Source organism: Salvelinus alpinus, unplaced genomic scaffold, assembly GCF_045679555.1.
Source record: "Salvelinus alpinus unplaced genomic scaffold, SLU_Salpinus.1 scaffold_41, whole genome shotgun sequence".
NCBI classification, from domain to species: Eukaryota; Metazoa; Chordata; class Actinopteri; order Salmoniformes; family Salmonidae; genus Salvelinus; species Salvelinus alpinus.
In genome coordinates, this window is record NW_027255982.1 from 1279686 (window position 1) to 1293392 (window position 13707).

At 46.0% G+C, this 13707-nt stretch overlaps 1 protein-coding gene across 8 annotated transcripts in view; it reads left to right on the top strand.

Annotated features, from left to right (window-relative positions):
• LOC139567059 (lipopolysaccharide-responsive and beige-like anchor protein) overlaps positions 1-13707 on the top strand; it is a 351617-nt gene that overhangs the window by 274013 nt on the left and 63897 nt on the right. For all 8 annotated transcript variants that reach the window (XM_071388496.1, XM_071388499.1, XM_071388500.1 and 5 more), the window contains one exon: positions 12021-12188. In XM_071388496.1, the coding sequence (XP_071244597.1) occupies positions 12021-12188 (168 nt within the window). The remainder of the gene's footprint in view (positions 1-12020; positions 12189-13707) is intronic.

The window sequence follows — 13707 nt, forward strand, 5'->3', positions numbered from 1 at the left end:
GGGTTCTTAGCTGGGATCTGGAAGGGAGGGGGGGGGGGTTCTTAGCTGGGATCTGGAAGGGAGGGGGGGGGGGTTCTTAGCTGGGATCTGGAAGGGGGGGGGGGGGGGGTTCTTAGCTGGGATCTGGGAGGGGGGGGGTTCTTAGCTGGGATCTGGAAGGGGGGGTTCTTAGCTGGGATCTGGAAGGGGGGGGGGGGGGTTCTTAGCTGGGATCTGGAAGGGGGGGGGTTCTTAGCTGGGATCTGGAAGGGAGGGGGGGGGGGTTCTTAGCTGGGATCTGGAAGGGAGGGGGGGGGGGTTCTTAGCTGGGATCTGGAAGGGGGGGGGGTTCTTAGCTGGGATCTGGAAGGGGGGGGGGGGGTTCTTAGCTGGGATCTGGAAGGGGGGGGGGTTCTTAGCTGGGATCTGGAAGGGGGGGTTCTTAGCTGGGATCTGAGCTGTTGAATATTCTGTTTATATACAGTGTGAGTATCTGATTTGACTCTGCCCATTGTGTTGTGAGTAGATAGTTTCTGAGGAGTGTAGGAGGACATAAGCCTGATGAATGTCCGCCCTAATCTAGTTGTAATCAATAGGGCTGTCACTCTGCCTGCACTGGACATGTGTGTTCGATCACACACATGCAAATGGGTGGATTGATTTGTTAAGTGACATTTTAACATTCTTACCGACAGGTTTCCTTAAGTCCTTAAAAAGGTTAAAAGGGTTTTTTAGGGCCTGGTAAGGAAGAGGAAAGCATTCAGTGGCACCCCATTAAGAGCAGTGAAATCCACCCCTATAAAGTTCAATGTATGGACAATGTACAGGTAACTGGCAGAATAAAGGAAACACCAGCATAAAGTGTCTTAATAGGGTGTTGGGCACCACGAGCCAGAACAGCTTCAATGCACATAATTCGGTGTTTTGTTGAAGGTGGTGGAAAACGCTGTTTTAGGCACCGCTCCAGAATCTCACGTGTTTATTTGGTTTTGAGTTCTGGTGACTGAGACACACATGCTTGTTTTACCATCCATGTGGGGACCAAACACTTGATTACCATTCAAATTAATATTTTCCCTAAACCTAACCCTATAACCCTTAATCTAACCCTAACTCCTAACTCTAATCTTAACTGCTAACCCTAATTGTAACCTTAACCTTAAATCTAACCACTAAGCCTAAAATAGCCTTTCCCTTGTGGGGAATGGAGAAATATTCTAATTTTTCTTGTTTTACTATCCTTGTGAGGACTTCTGATCCTCGGGGGCTCCCGAGTGGCGCAGCGGTCTAAGGCACTGCATCTCAGTGCTAGAGGCGTCACTACAGACCCTGGTTCGATTTCGAGCTTTATCACAGCCAACCGTGATTGGGAGTCCCATAGGGCGGCGCACAATTGGCCCAGCGTTGTCCAGGTTAGGGTTTTGCCGGGGTAGGCCGAATTTGTTCTTAACTGACTTGCCTAGTTAAATAAAGGTTAAATTAAGGATAGTCAAACCAAACACACACACCCTTTAAACCCTCTATGGTCCTTTGAGACCCCACTTTCGAAGTCACTGACATCTCTTCTTCTAGACATGGTAGACAAAATAACAGGCAACTGGGCATTTTTATACATGACCCTAAGCATGATGGGATGTTAATTGCTGAAATTAACTCAGAAACCACACCTGTATGCATTATACTTCGTTATTCCTCATTTGCTCAAGTGTTTCATTATTTTGGCAGTTACTTGCATGTCACTGGTTGGTGGTCAGTCCCACTGTCCTAGTTTTACCACTATTAGCCTATTCTGGACTGTAGGTAGGAAGAAATGTGTCTGTCGCTAATGGGAAAGATGATAGAGCCTCGACATTGTTACTTTGCTATCTGTTACATGTCTTTGGTAAATATTGCGTTTTTTATAATTTAATCATTTTTCAAAATGAATAAATTCATTTGGGAGAGTTAAGGATCGAACGGCGGCCTGACCTAGTCTCTCCCTCTGGACGTCTGTCAACGGGAAGGCTGCAGTCATATCCCAGAGCTCCCACAATTCCATGGGGCAGGTAGCTGTGAGCGGCTTACACACGGCCCAGCTCAGCAGCACAGGAAGTCTGGTCGCTATTGGCTGACCCGACCCGGACCGTAACACAGTCGCAACCAGTCGGCACACACTATTAGTCAAGGGTTTTTTGGTCAGAGCAGGTCACCCCCGAACACACGCACGCACACACACAGGTCACCCCTGAGCCCCTGTGTATATGGAGATAGCCCCGCACCCCTTCCTCTCTGTAACATCAGACAGCCGTAGAGGAAACGTGGGCGTGCCGTCACTGTTACCAAATCCTGTTTTTTCATTGGAACCAACATCACAACCCAGACAGAGGACCTTGAGGAATACAGGATCGCTAAAACAAGAGCCGTGGGAAATTACACCCCGCTTTTCTCCCCCCAGAAATCTATTAATAGAATGTTTTGTGTCATTTAGAGCCAGATTTAAAAAAATATATATATTATTGGTAATAATTCACCACTATAAAATGTGAAATGTCTGGCATTTGAAGCTTTACACATGACTAGGCGACAAACAATTCTCAGTTGGCAACAAAGGGATCTCTGAACCTTTGACGATACACAGCAGTTGTTGATAGAAACCTCCTGATAACAGTAGTGTAGTGATATTTCGGTGTTATCCACCCCCTGCCAGGCATTTACATAAAGGAATGCTAAATTATTCATTAATTATCAGAGGATTCCCGGTGGAACAGGATGAAACAGACAGTGGCTGCTAATTGGCCCATCAATAACCCTGCTGCCTGCTGGATCTCCCTTAGTGGATCTGGATCTCTCCTCAGGAATCTGTCTCTCTAGTCTACACAACACTTCTGTCTCTCTCTAGTCTGCACAACACTTCTGGCTCTCTCTAGTCTACACAACACTTCTGTCTCTCTCTAGTCTACACAACACTTCTGTCTCTCTCTAGTCTGCACAACACTTCTGGCTCTCTAGTCTACACAACACTTCTGGCTCTCTAGTCTACACAACACTTCTGGCTCTCTCTAGTCTACACAACACTTCTGGCTCTCTAGTCTACGCAACACTTTTGGCTCTCTAGTCTACGCAACACTTCTGGCTCTCTCTCTAGTCTACGCAAGACTTCTGTCTCTCTAGTCTACCCAAGACTTCTGTCTCTCTAGTCTACCCAAGACTTCTGTCTCTCTAGTCTACCCAAGACTTCTGTCTCTCTAGTCTACGCAACACTTCTGTCTCTCTAGTCTACGCAGACTTCTGTCTCTCTCTAGTCTACGCACGACTTCTGTCTCTCTCTAGTCTACGCAGACCTCTGTCTCTCTCTAGTCTACGCAAGACTTCTGTCTCTCTCTAGTCTACGCAGACCTCTGTCTCTCTCTAGTCTACACAACACTTCTGTCTCTCTAGTCTACGCACGACTTCTGTCTCTCTCTAGTCTACGCACGACTTCTGTCTCTCTCTAGTCTACGCAAGACTTCTGTCTCTCTAGTCTACACAACACTTCTGGCTCTCTCTAGTCTACACAACACTTCTGGCTCTCTCTAGTCTACACAACACTTCTGGCTCTCTAGTCTACACAACACTTCTGGCTCTCTAGTCTACGCAACACTTCTGGCTCTCTAGTCTACCCAAGACTTCTGTCTCTCTAGTCTACGCAACACTTCTGTCTCTCTAGTCTACGCAGACTTCTGTCTCTCTCTAGTCTACGCAGACTTCTGTCTCTCTCTAGTCTACGCAGACTTCTGTCTCTCTCTAGTCTACGCAGACTTCTGTTTCTCTCTAGTCTACGCAAGACTTCTGTCTCTCTAGTCTACACAACACTTCTGGCTCTCTCTAGTCTACACAACACTTCTGGCTCTCTCTAGTCTACACAACACTTCTGGCTCTCTAGTCTACACAACACTTCTGGCTCTCTAGTCTACGCAACACTTCTGGCTCTCTAGTCTACCCAAGACTTCTGTCTCTCTAGTCTACGCAACACTTCTGTCTCTCTAGTCTACGCAGACTTCTGTCTCTCTCTAGTCTACGCAGACTTCTGTCTCTCTCTAGTCTACGCAGACTTCTGTCTCTCTCTAGTCTACGCAGACTTCTGTTTCTCTCTAGTCTACGCAAGACTTCTGTCTCTCTAGTCTACGCAACACTTCTGTCTCTCTAGTCTACACAACACTTCTGGCTCTCTCTAGTCTACACAACACTTCTGGCTCTCTAGTCTACACAACACTTCTGGCTCTCTAGTATACGCAACACTTCTGTCTCTCTCTAGTCTACGCAACACTTCTGGCTCTCTCTAGTCTACGCAACACTTCTGTCTCTCTCTAGTTTACGCAACACTTCTGTCTCTCTCTAGTCTACGCAACACTTCTGTCTCTCTCTAGTCTACACAACACTTCTGGCTCTCTAGTCTACACAACACTTCTGGCTCTCTCTAGTCTACACAACACTTCTGGCTCTCTAGTCTACGCAACACTTTTGGCTCTCTAGTCTACGCAACACTTCTGGCTCTCTCTCTAGTCTACGCAAGACTTCTGTCTCTCTAGTCTACCCAAGACTTCTGTCTCTCTAGTCTACGCAACACTTCTGTCTCTCTAGTCTACGCAGACTTCTGTCTCTCTCTAGTCTACGCACGACTTCTGTCTCTCTCTAGTCTACGCACGACTTCTGTCTCTCTCTAGTCTACGCACGACTTCTGTCTCTCTCTAGTCTACGCAAGACTTCTGTCTCTCTCTAGTCTACGCAGACTTCTGTTTCTCTCTAGTCTACGCAAGACTTCTGTTTCTCTCTAGTCTACACAACACTTCTGGCTCTCTCTAGTCTACACAACACTTCTGGCTCTCTCTAGTCTACACAACACTTCTGGCTCTCTAGTCTACACAACACTTCTGGCTCTCTAGTCTACACAACACTTCTGGCTCTCTAGTCTACGCAACACTTCTGGCTCTCTAGTCTACCCAAGACTTCTGTCTCTCTAGTCTACGCAACACTTCTGTCTCTCTAGTCTACGCAGACTTCTGTCTCTCTCTAGTCTACGCAGACTTCTGTCTCTCTCTAGTCTACGCAGACTTCTGTCTCTCTCTAGTCTACGCAGACTTCTGTTTCTCTCTAGTCTACGCAAGACTTCTGTCTCTCTAGTCTACGCAACACTTCTGGCTCTCTAGTCTACACAACACTTCTGGCTCTCTCTAGTCTACACAACACTTCTGGCTCTCTAGTCTACACAACACTTCTGGCTCTCTAGTATACGCAACACTTCTGTCTCTCTCTAGTCTACGCAACACTTCTGGCTCTCTCTAGTCTACGCAACACCTCTGTCTCTCTCTAGTTTACGCAACACTTCTGTCTCTCTCTAGTCTACGCAACACTTCTGTCTCTCTCTAGTTTACGCAACACTTCTGTCTCTCTCTAGTTTACGCAGACCTCTGTCTCTCTCTAGTCTACGCAACACTTCTGTCTCTCTCTAGTCTACGCAACACTTCTGTCTCTCTCTAGTCTACACAACACTTCTGGCTCTCTCTAGTCTACGCAGACCTCTGTCTCTCTAGTCTACGCAACACTTCTGTCTCTCTAGTCTACCCAAGACTTCTGTCTCTCTAGTCTACCCAAGACTTCTGTCTCTCTAGTCTACGCAACACTTCTGTCTCTCTAGTCTACGCAACACTTCTGTCTCTCTAGTCTACGCAACACTTCTGTCTCTCTAGTCTACGCAGACTTCTGTCTCTCTCTAGTCTACGCACGACTTCTGTCTCTCTCTAGTCTACGCACGACTTCTGTCTCTCTCTAGTCTACGCATGACTTCTGTCTCTCTCTAGTCTACGCAAGACTTCTGGCTCTCTCTAGTCTACGCAAGACTTCTGGCTCTCTAGTCTACACAACACTTCTGTCTCTCTAGTCTACACAACACTTCTGGCTCTCTCTAGTCTACACAACACTTCTGGCTCTCTAGTCTACACAACACTTCTGGCTCTCTCTAGTCTACACAACACTTCTGGCTCTCTCTAGTCTACGCAAGACTTCTGTCTCTCTAGTCTACCCAAGACTTCTGTCTCTCTAGTCTACCCAAGACTTCTGTCTCTCTAGTCTACGCAACACTTCTGTCTCTCTAGTCTACGCAACACTTCTGTCTCTCTAGTCTACGCAAGACTTCTGTCTCTCTCTAGTCTACGCAAGACTTCTGTCTCTCTCTAGTCTACACAACACTTCTGTCTCTCTCTAGTCTACGCAGACCTCTGTCTCTCTCTAGTCTATGCAACACTTCTGTCTCTCTCTAGTCTATGCAAGACTTATGTCTCTCTCTAGTCTATGCAAGACTTATGTCTCTCTCTAGTCTACGCAACACTTCTGTCTCTCTCTAGTCTACGCAACACTTCTGGCTCTCTCTAGTCTACGCAACACTTCTGTCTCTCTAGTCTACCCAAGACTTCTGTCTCTCTAGTCTACCCAAGACTTCTGTCTCTCTAGTCTACGCAACACTTCTGTCTCTCTAGTCTACGCAACACTTCTGTCTCTCTAGTCTACGCAAGACTTCTGTCTCTCTCTAGTCTACGCAAGACTTCTGTCTCTCTCTAGTCTACACAACACTTCTGTCTCTCTCTAGTCTACACAACACTTCTGTCTCTCTCTAGTCTACGCAGACCTCTGTCTCTCTCTAGTCTATGCAACACTTCTGTCTCTCTCTAGTCTATGCAAGACTTATGTCTCTCTCTAGTCTACACAACACTTCTGGCTCTCTCTAGTCTACGCAACACTTCTGTCTCTCTCTAGTCTACGCAACACTTCTGGCTCTCTCTAGTCTACGCAGACCTCTGTCTCTCTCTTGTTTACGCAAGACTTCTGTCTCTCTCTAGTCTACGCAAGACTTCTGTCTCTCTCTAGTCTACACAACACTTCTGTCTCTCTCTAGTCTACGCAGACCTCTGTCTCTCTCTAGTCTATGCAAGACTTCTGTCTCTCTCTAGTCTATGCAAGACTTATGTCTCTCTCTAGTCTATGCAAGACTTATGTCTCTCTCTAGTCTATGCAAGACTTATGTCTCTCTCTAGTCTACACAACACTTCTGGCTCTCTCTAGTCTACACAACACTTCTGGCTCTCTCTAGTCTACACAACACTTCTGGCTCTCTCTAGTCTACACAACACTTCTGGCTCTCTAGTCTACACAACACTTCTGGCTCTCTCTAGTCTACGCAACACTTCTGGCTCTCTAGTCTACGCAACACTTCTGTCTCTCTCTAGTCTACGCAACACTTCTGGCTCTCTCTTGTCTACGCAAGACTTCTGTCTCTCTCTTGTCTACGCAAGACTTCTGTCTCTCTCTAGTCTACGTAGACCTCTGTCTCTCTCTAGTCTAGGCAACACTTCTGTCTCTCTCTAGTCTAGGCAACACTTCTGTCTCTCTCTAGTCTACGCAACACTTCTGTCTCTCTCTAGTCTACGCAACACTTCTGTCTCTCTCTAGTCTACGCAACACTTCTGTCTCTCTCTAGTCTACGCAGACCTCTGTCTCTCTCTAGTCTACGCAGACCTCTGTCTCTCTCTAGTCTACGCAGACCTCTGTCTCTCTCTAGTCTACGCAACACTTCTGTCTCTCTCTAGTTTACGCAACACTTCTGTCTCTCTCTAGTCTACGCAACACTTCTGTCTCTCTCTAGTTTACGCAGACCTCTGTCTCTCTCTAGTCTACGCAACACTTCTGTCTCTCTCTAGTCTACACAACACTTCTGTCTCTCTCTAGTCTACCCAATACTTCTGTCTCTCTAGTCTACACAAGACTTCTGTCTCTCTAGTCTACGCAACACTTCTGTCTCTCTAGTCTACGCAACACTTCTGTCTCTCTAGTCTACGCACACTTCTGTCTCTCTCTAGTCTACGCACGACTTCTGTCTCTCTCTAGTCTACGCACGACTTCTGTCTCTCTCTAGTCTACGCATGACTTCTGTCTCTCTCTAGTCTACGCAAGACTTCTGGCTCTCTCTAGTCTACGCAAGACTTCTGGCTCTCTAGTCTACGCAACACTTCTGTCTCTCTAGTCTACGCAACACTTCTGGCTCTCTCTAGTCTACGCAACACTTCTGGCTCTCTAGTCTACACAACACTTCTGGCTCTCTAGTCTACACAACACTTCTGGCTCTCTAGTCTACACAACACTTCTGGCTCTCTCTAGTCTACGCAACACTTCTGGCTCTCTCTAGTCTACGCAAGACTTCTGTCTCTCTAGTCTACCCAAGACTTCTGTCTCTCTAGTCTACCCAAGACTTCTGTCTCTCTAGTCTACGCAACACTTCTGTCTCTCTAGTCTACGCAACACTTCTGTCTCTCTAGTCTACGCAAGACTTCTGTCTCTCTCTTGTCTACACAACACTTCTGGCTCTCTCTAGTCTACACAACACTTCTGGCTCTCTCTAGTCTACGCAACACTTCTGTCTCTCTCTAGTCTACGCAACACTTCTGGCTCTCTCTAGTCTACGCAGACCTCTGTCTCTCTCTTGTTTACGCAAGACTTCTGTCTCTCTCTAGTCTACACAACACTTCTGTCTCTCTCTAGTCTACACAACACTTCTGTCTCTCTCTAGTCTACGCAGACCTCTGTCTCTCTCTAGTCTATGCAAGACTTCTGTCTCTCTCTAGTCTATGCAAGACTTATGGCTCTCTCTAGTCTACACAACACTTCTGGCTCTCTCTAGTCTACACAACACTTCTGGCTCTCTCTAGTCTACACAACACTTCTGGCTCTCTCTAGTCTACACAACACTTCTGGCTCTCTCTAGTCTACACAACACTTCTGGCTCTCTCTAGTCTACACAACACTTCTGGCTCTCTAGTCTACACAACACTTCTGGCTCTCTCTAGTCTACGCAACACTTCTGGCTCTCTAGTCTACACAACACTTCTGTCTCTCTCTAGTCTACGCAACACTTCTGGCTCTCTCTTGTCTACGCAAGACTTCTGTCTCTCTCTTGTCTACGCAAGACTTCTGTCTCTCTCTTGTCTACGCAAGACTTCTGTCTCTCTCTAGTCTACGCAGACCTCTGTCTCTCTAGTCTACGCAACACTTCTGTCTCTCTCTAGTCTACGCAACACTTCTGTCTCTCTCTAGTCTACGCAACACTTCTGTCTCTCTCTAGTCTACGCAACACTTCTGTCTCTCTCTAGTCTACGCAACACTTCTGTCTCTCTCTAGTCTACGCAGACCTCTGTCTCTCTCTAGTCTACGCAACACTTCTGTCTCTCTCTAGTCTACACAACACTTCTGGCTCTCTCTAGTCTACGCAGACCTCTGTCTCTCTCTAGTCTACGCAACACTTCTGTCTCTCTCTAGTCTACGCAACACTTCTGTCTCTCTCTAGTCTACACAACACTTCTGGCTCTCTGGAGAACAAAAAGAGAACAATTGTAAAATACACTGCCCCCCCACACACACAATAAAAATAAAAAATAAAAATTTAAGAGATGGTTCTCCCACAACCGTTTTGCTTGTTGATCAAACGTGTCTGGGAGAACACAGGGTAGAATTGCCAATGGGCCTCTCTTTTAGCAGCACAGACTGAGAGGCTTTGAAAGACACACCACAGAGCTAGTTCACTATACCTCCGCAGGCACTACCAAACGCTCCCTGAATCACTGATGAGAGAGGGGATTTCTCGGCACTACCAAACGATTGCATCTCAGTCAGAGACAGACACACACACACACACAATACTATTCCCCTCTCCCTTTCCCCAAATGCTAGAACCTCATTACCATAAAGGCGGGCCTCTGGAGAGGGTGCTGCAATAACACAGGCTGTTCTTTGTGTCCCTGCCTTGATTGACAGGAGATTGCAGCGCACATTAAATGGCCATCAGACTCTGCATTAGTTTAGAAACAGAGGGAGCAGGGCCCCGTCAAAGGTCAGGCCGAGCGCATAATGAACTGATCTCGCTCTGTCACACACACACACATGCACAAAATGAAGGAACACAAACACACACACACACCGGTCCCCCATCGGCCCCCAGTCAGCTTGTCATTAAGAGGCCTGTCCTGGATTCTAATAGACATGTAGCCCTAATAAAACGGATCACTCTCTGACACAGAGCTTTGAACGTATTAACATAAGTGTGTTTATGTCGGAGGAAATGCAGACAAGAAGCCTGGACTCTGCACCTAAGGAGGCTCCAGGGGTGCTCTGTTCCAGGGGTGCTCTGTTCCAGGGGTGCTCTGTTCCAGGGGTGCTCTGTTCCAGGGGTGCTCTGTTCCAGGGGTGCTCTGTTCCAGGGGTGCTCTGTTCCAGGGGTGCTCTGTTCCAGGGGTGCTCTGTTCCAGGGGTGCTCTGTTTGGTCTTATTGTTAATAATTACTCCCAAAACATTGGTATTCTCTCATATTGTATTGTGTGTTTTAAAAGGGGAAAAATAATTGCGCTATCTGTGGCTACTAATTTCACCATGTTTCCAGGTTGCTAAACTATAATTGCGGAAGTATAATTGTTGAACATTTACAAAAAGAACCATGACGTATAATAACCATAAACCTATTCACACAATTTGTTATGCACTTATATAACAAATGTTCTCATTTAAATAGTGTTCTTCCTCCACTCCACTTCCCAGCTTGCATCCCAATGTTGGTACTTTATTCCCTAGTTAGTGCACTCATTTTGACCCGGGCCCATAGGGCGCTATGTATATAGTGAACATGGTTACATTTAGGACGCAGACTCAGTTCCACATGAAAACCCAGAGACCTTTCAGTGCTCTGCCGCCCCAGGGCCTTTTCTCTCTCTCCTTGACACCGACCAATTTATTGATATTGTTTCCACGGCTCATAAAGTCATTATACAAGAGCTTTCACAGTTTACCATCAGGCTGAGGCTTGATCGCCCCGTCAGCGGGAGATGTCATGATGGCAGACAGGCAGCAGGCGTCTAGCTGTTCGCTCTCTCTTTTTCTCGCTCACCTCCTCTCTCTCTCTGTCTGAATCTCGTTCTTTCCCCATCTCTATCTTTCTCTCTCTATTTTCTCTCTCGCTCTGTCTCTCTCTCTCTCTGCCGTTCTTCCCTGATTGAAAGTTATAATTAAGAGAGTGAGAGAGAATTAGAAGGAAAATTAGCTGTCAAAAAGTCACATTTAAGTGAGTGATGGGCCAGCCCCGGCTGTAAACATTTAAATGATATAAATTGCCATTTAAGTGTACCGGTTTAATGTTTTGTCACAGAATTAATGTGACACAAGGCAGCAATGACAATCAAGGCCTCCTCATTCTAATTTGGAACGCGTTTAGAAGCCTTTGTTGTTGCCGTGCCGACAGCTTTTCCAGAAATTAACACAATTGCTGTTTTTATGAGAAACCATAAATGTTTTCCCTTCTTTGCCAGCTAATGAGTAGAAAAACAGCTTGTATCTCAATGTTATGGTGAGACAGAGACGTTCCAAAGCACCGCTATATACATTATCTCGTCTCGTCATCCCACGAAAGGGGAAGAAAAGTCCTAAATGAGTCCCCAACGTCCTACTAGAACGGAGTGTTCTCATGTTTCATGTTTTCACACGATTAGCATTGGAGTCTTTGGGAGCATTTCCTTCATTATGCAGATGATAGTCAGTGCTGCTATCTGCTATTGAAATGACTTTGAACAAGTTCTGCTTTGAGTTGCAGCTTTTTGTGGGGGTTGGGGGGGTGGAGTAAGCATTCTGGAATTACAACAATTACTGCCGAATATAATTTGCAGTCTTGCAGTTTAGCAGGTCTACTGTATCTGCTCGTAATGCTTCAGTAGACCTATATAAGTAATCCTTTGACTTCGTCTAATCCCCCCTTGGTTCTGTGGCTTATGAGTGACATCAACTTCAATCAATGATTTGCAAGGATTCCCTACCTCCTATTTTTGATATCATCTTGGGATCCTCTTGTACCACTCTATCTATCCCAATCCCCTCTAACCATGAGTCCTCGCCGCCTCACTCTGAACACGGTTAGTATCTTTTTCTGTTCAATATAACCCTTTCATTTAGTCCCATCCCCTCTAACCATGGCTCCTCCTCTCCTCCTGTCTTCCCAGGCTCTGGAGAGTGAGTTTGTGTGGTGCCAGCTGCACCAGTGGATCGACCTGATCTTTGGCTACAAGCAGCAGGGTCCTGAGGCCACCAGGTCTCTCAACGTCTTCTACTACCTGACCTATGAAGGGACCATCAACCTCAGCTCCATCACCGACCCCATGCTCAGAGAGGTGATGTAACACACACACACACACACACACACACACACACACACACACACACACACACACACACACACAGACACAGAGTTGACGTGACGTTTTTCTGCGTATTATTTGTTATAATATTATATTATTTGTCTTTTCCATCTCTAAAATCCCCTGCTGGACATGAATTACTGCACGGTATCACACAGAACCATTAAAGCTCTTAACTGGGATGTTGAATCCAATTCAATTAAAGGCCATTAGCATCAGCAAAAGGTACAATCCTCCGACATTATTGACGCTGTTATTTGTGTTACATTCAACAGCAGGGCTGTGTGGTAAGTAAGTACTATTCAGTCAAATTGAGTTGCTGAACCCAGCAGTCTTTCTTCTCCAGCACTGGGATCTCACTGAAAGCTGTATGAAGTGCTCCACTTTAAGGTCTGAGAAAGCCCTTAAAAATCGGGAGTGTGTTTGTGTTTTTCTCGCTCTACTTTCATTCATTATTCATCCTCCCTTCACTTTGAACCAACAGGCAGGCAGCCTCTCCCTCTCTCCCCACAGCAGCAACACGGTACACCAATATAGCAATAAACCATGGCTAGCCCGCTAGCTTACAGCGCTAACTCTCTCATTGACACTCTTAGCAAATCTGTGGCAGGCGAACAGGGTGCTGACCCCACAACTAGAGGGTGACTTCTCATCTAAAACGGTGCCACTGAAGTGTAACTCAGGGTGCCAGACATGTCAGCCAGCCACTGAGACAGCTTCTTCTGGCCCAGAGTGCACTGTGTGTGTACTGTATAAACTCTAGGGCCGGGACGGTATGGTTATACTCGTTAGTATGGTGGTAAGGGAACACAACACAAAGCGGATTGAACTGGTTTAGAAATCAGCTCTAATGTTGGAAACAAACATCATGATGTCATCCAGAGTCACATGTATTTATTTTCTAAGCTGTAGCACAATATGTTACATACAGCAGGTTTTTAATAAAGGACCAAAGAGATTGGTTTGCGTCATGTTTTAATTTTTGTCATGTAAAAAATATCCTGATACCAGTACCGTCCTGGCTCTAATAACCTCCAGAGATAACACAGTGTACCCTAAATACAACGGGAGCTGGTCAACATAACTTCCTATATAATGATATATTTATTTCGTTGAAGACACTCTGAAGCCCCAAACAAATGATCCGGAAACAAATATCCTAATTGCTCTGATATCACTATTTAGCAATTACTTATGTTGTGTTGAATATAATTTTATGACACTATTACGACGTTCAGTTGGAATTAAGTGTGTACATTTGAAATGAACAACATTACCCGTCCACCAACCAAAACGAACCTCCCTCAGAACTTTTACTATCAGAGTCCTGGCCAGAAAATCAGCATCTTGACATCGGCGTTCAACAAGGACACAGTAGGGCGATAGTAGTCGTCATTTCCAGCAGTACACTCACTGTGGAACAGTGTTCGAGGTTGATTAGTGTCCAGTGGGTGTTCAGCTGAAGGTCAAAGTGACTCAACTGTTCCGATAG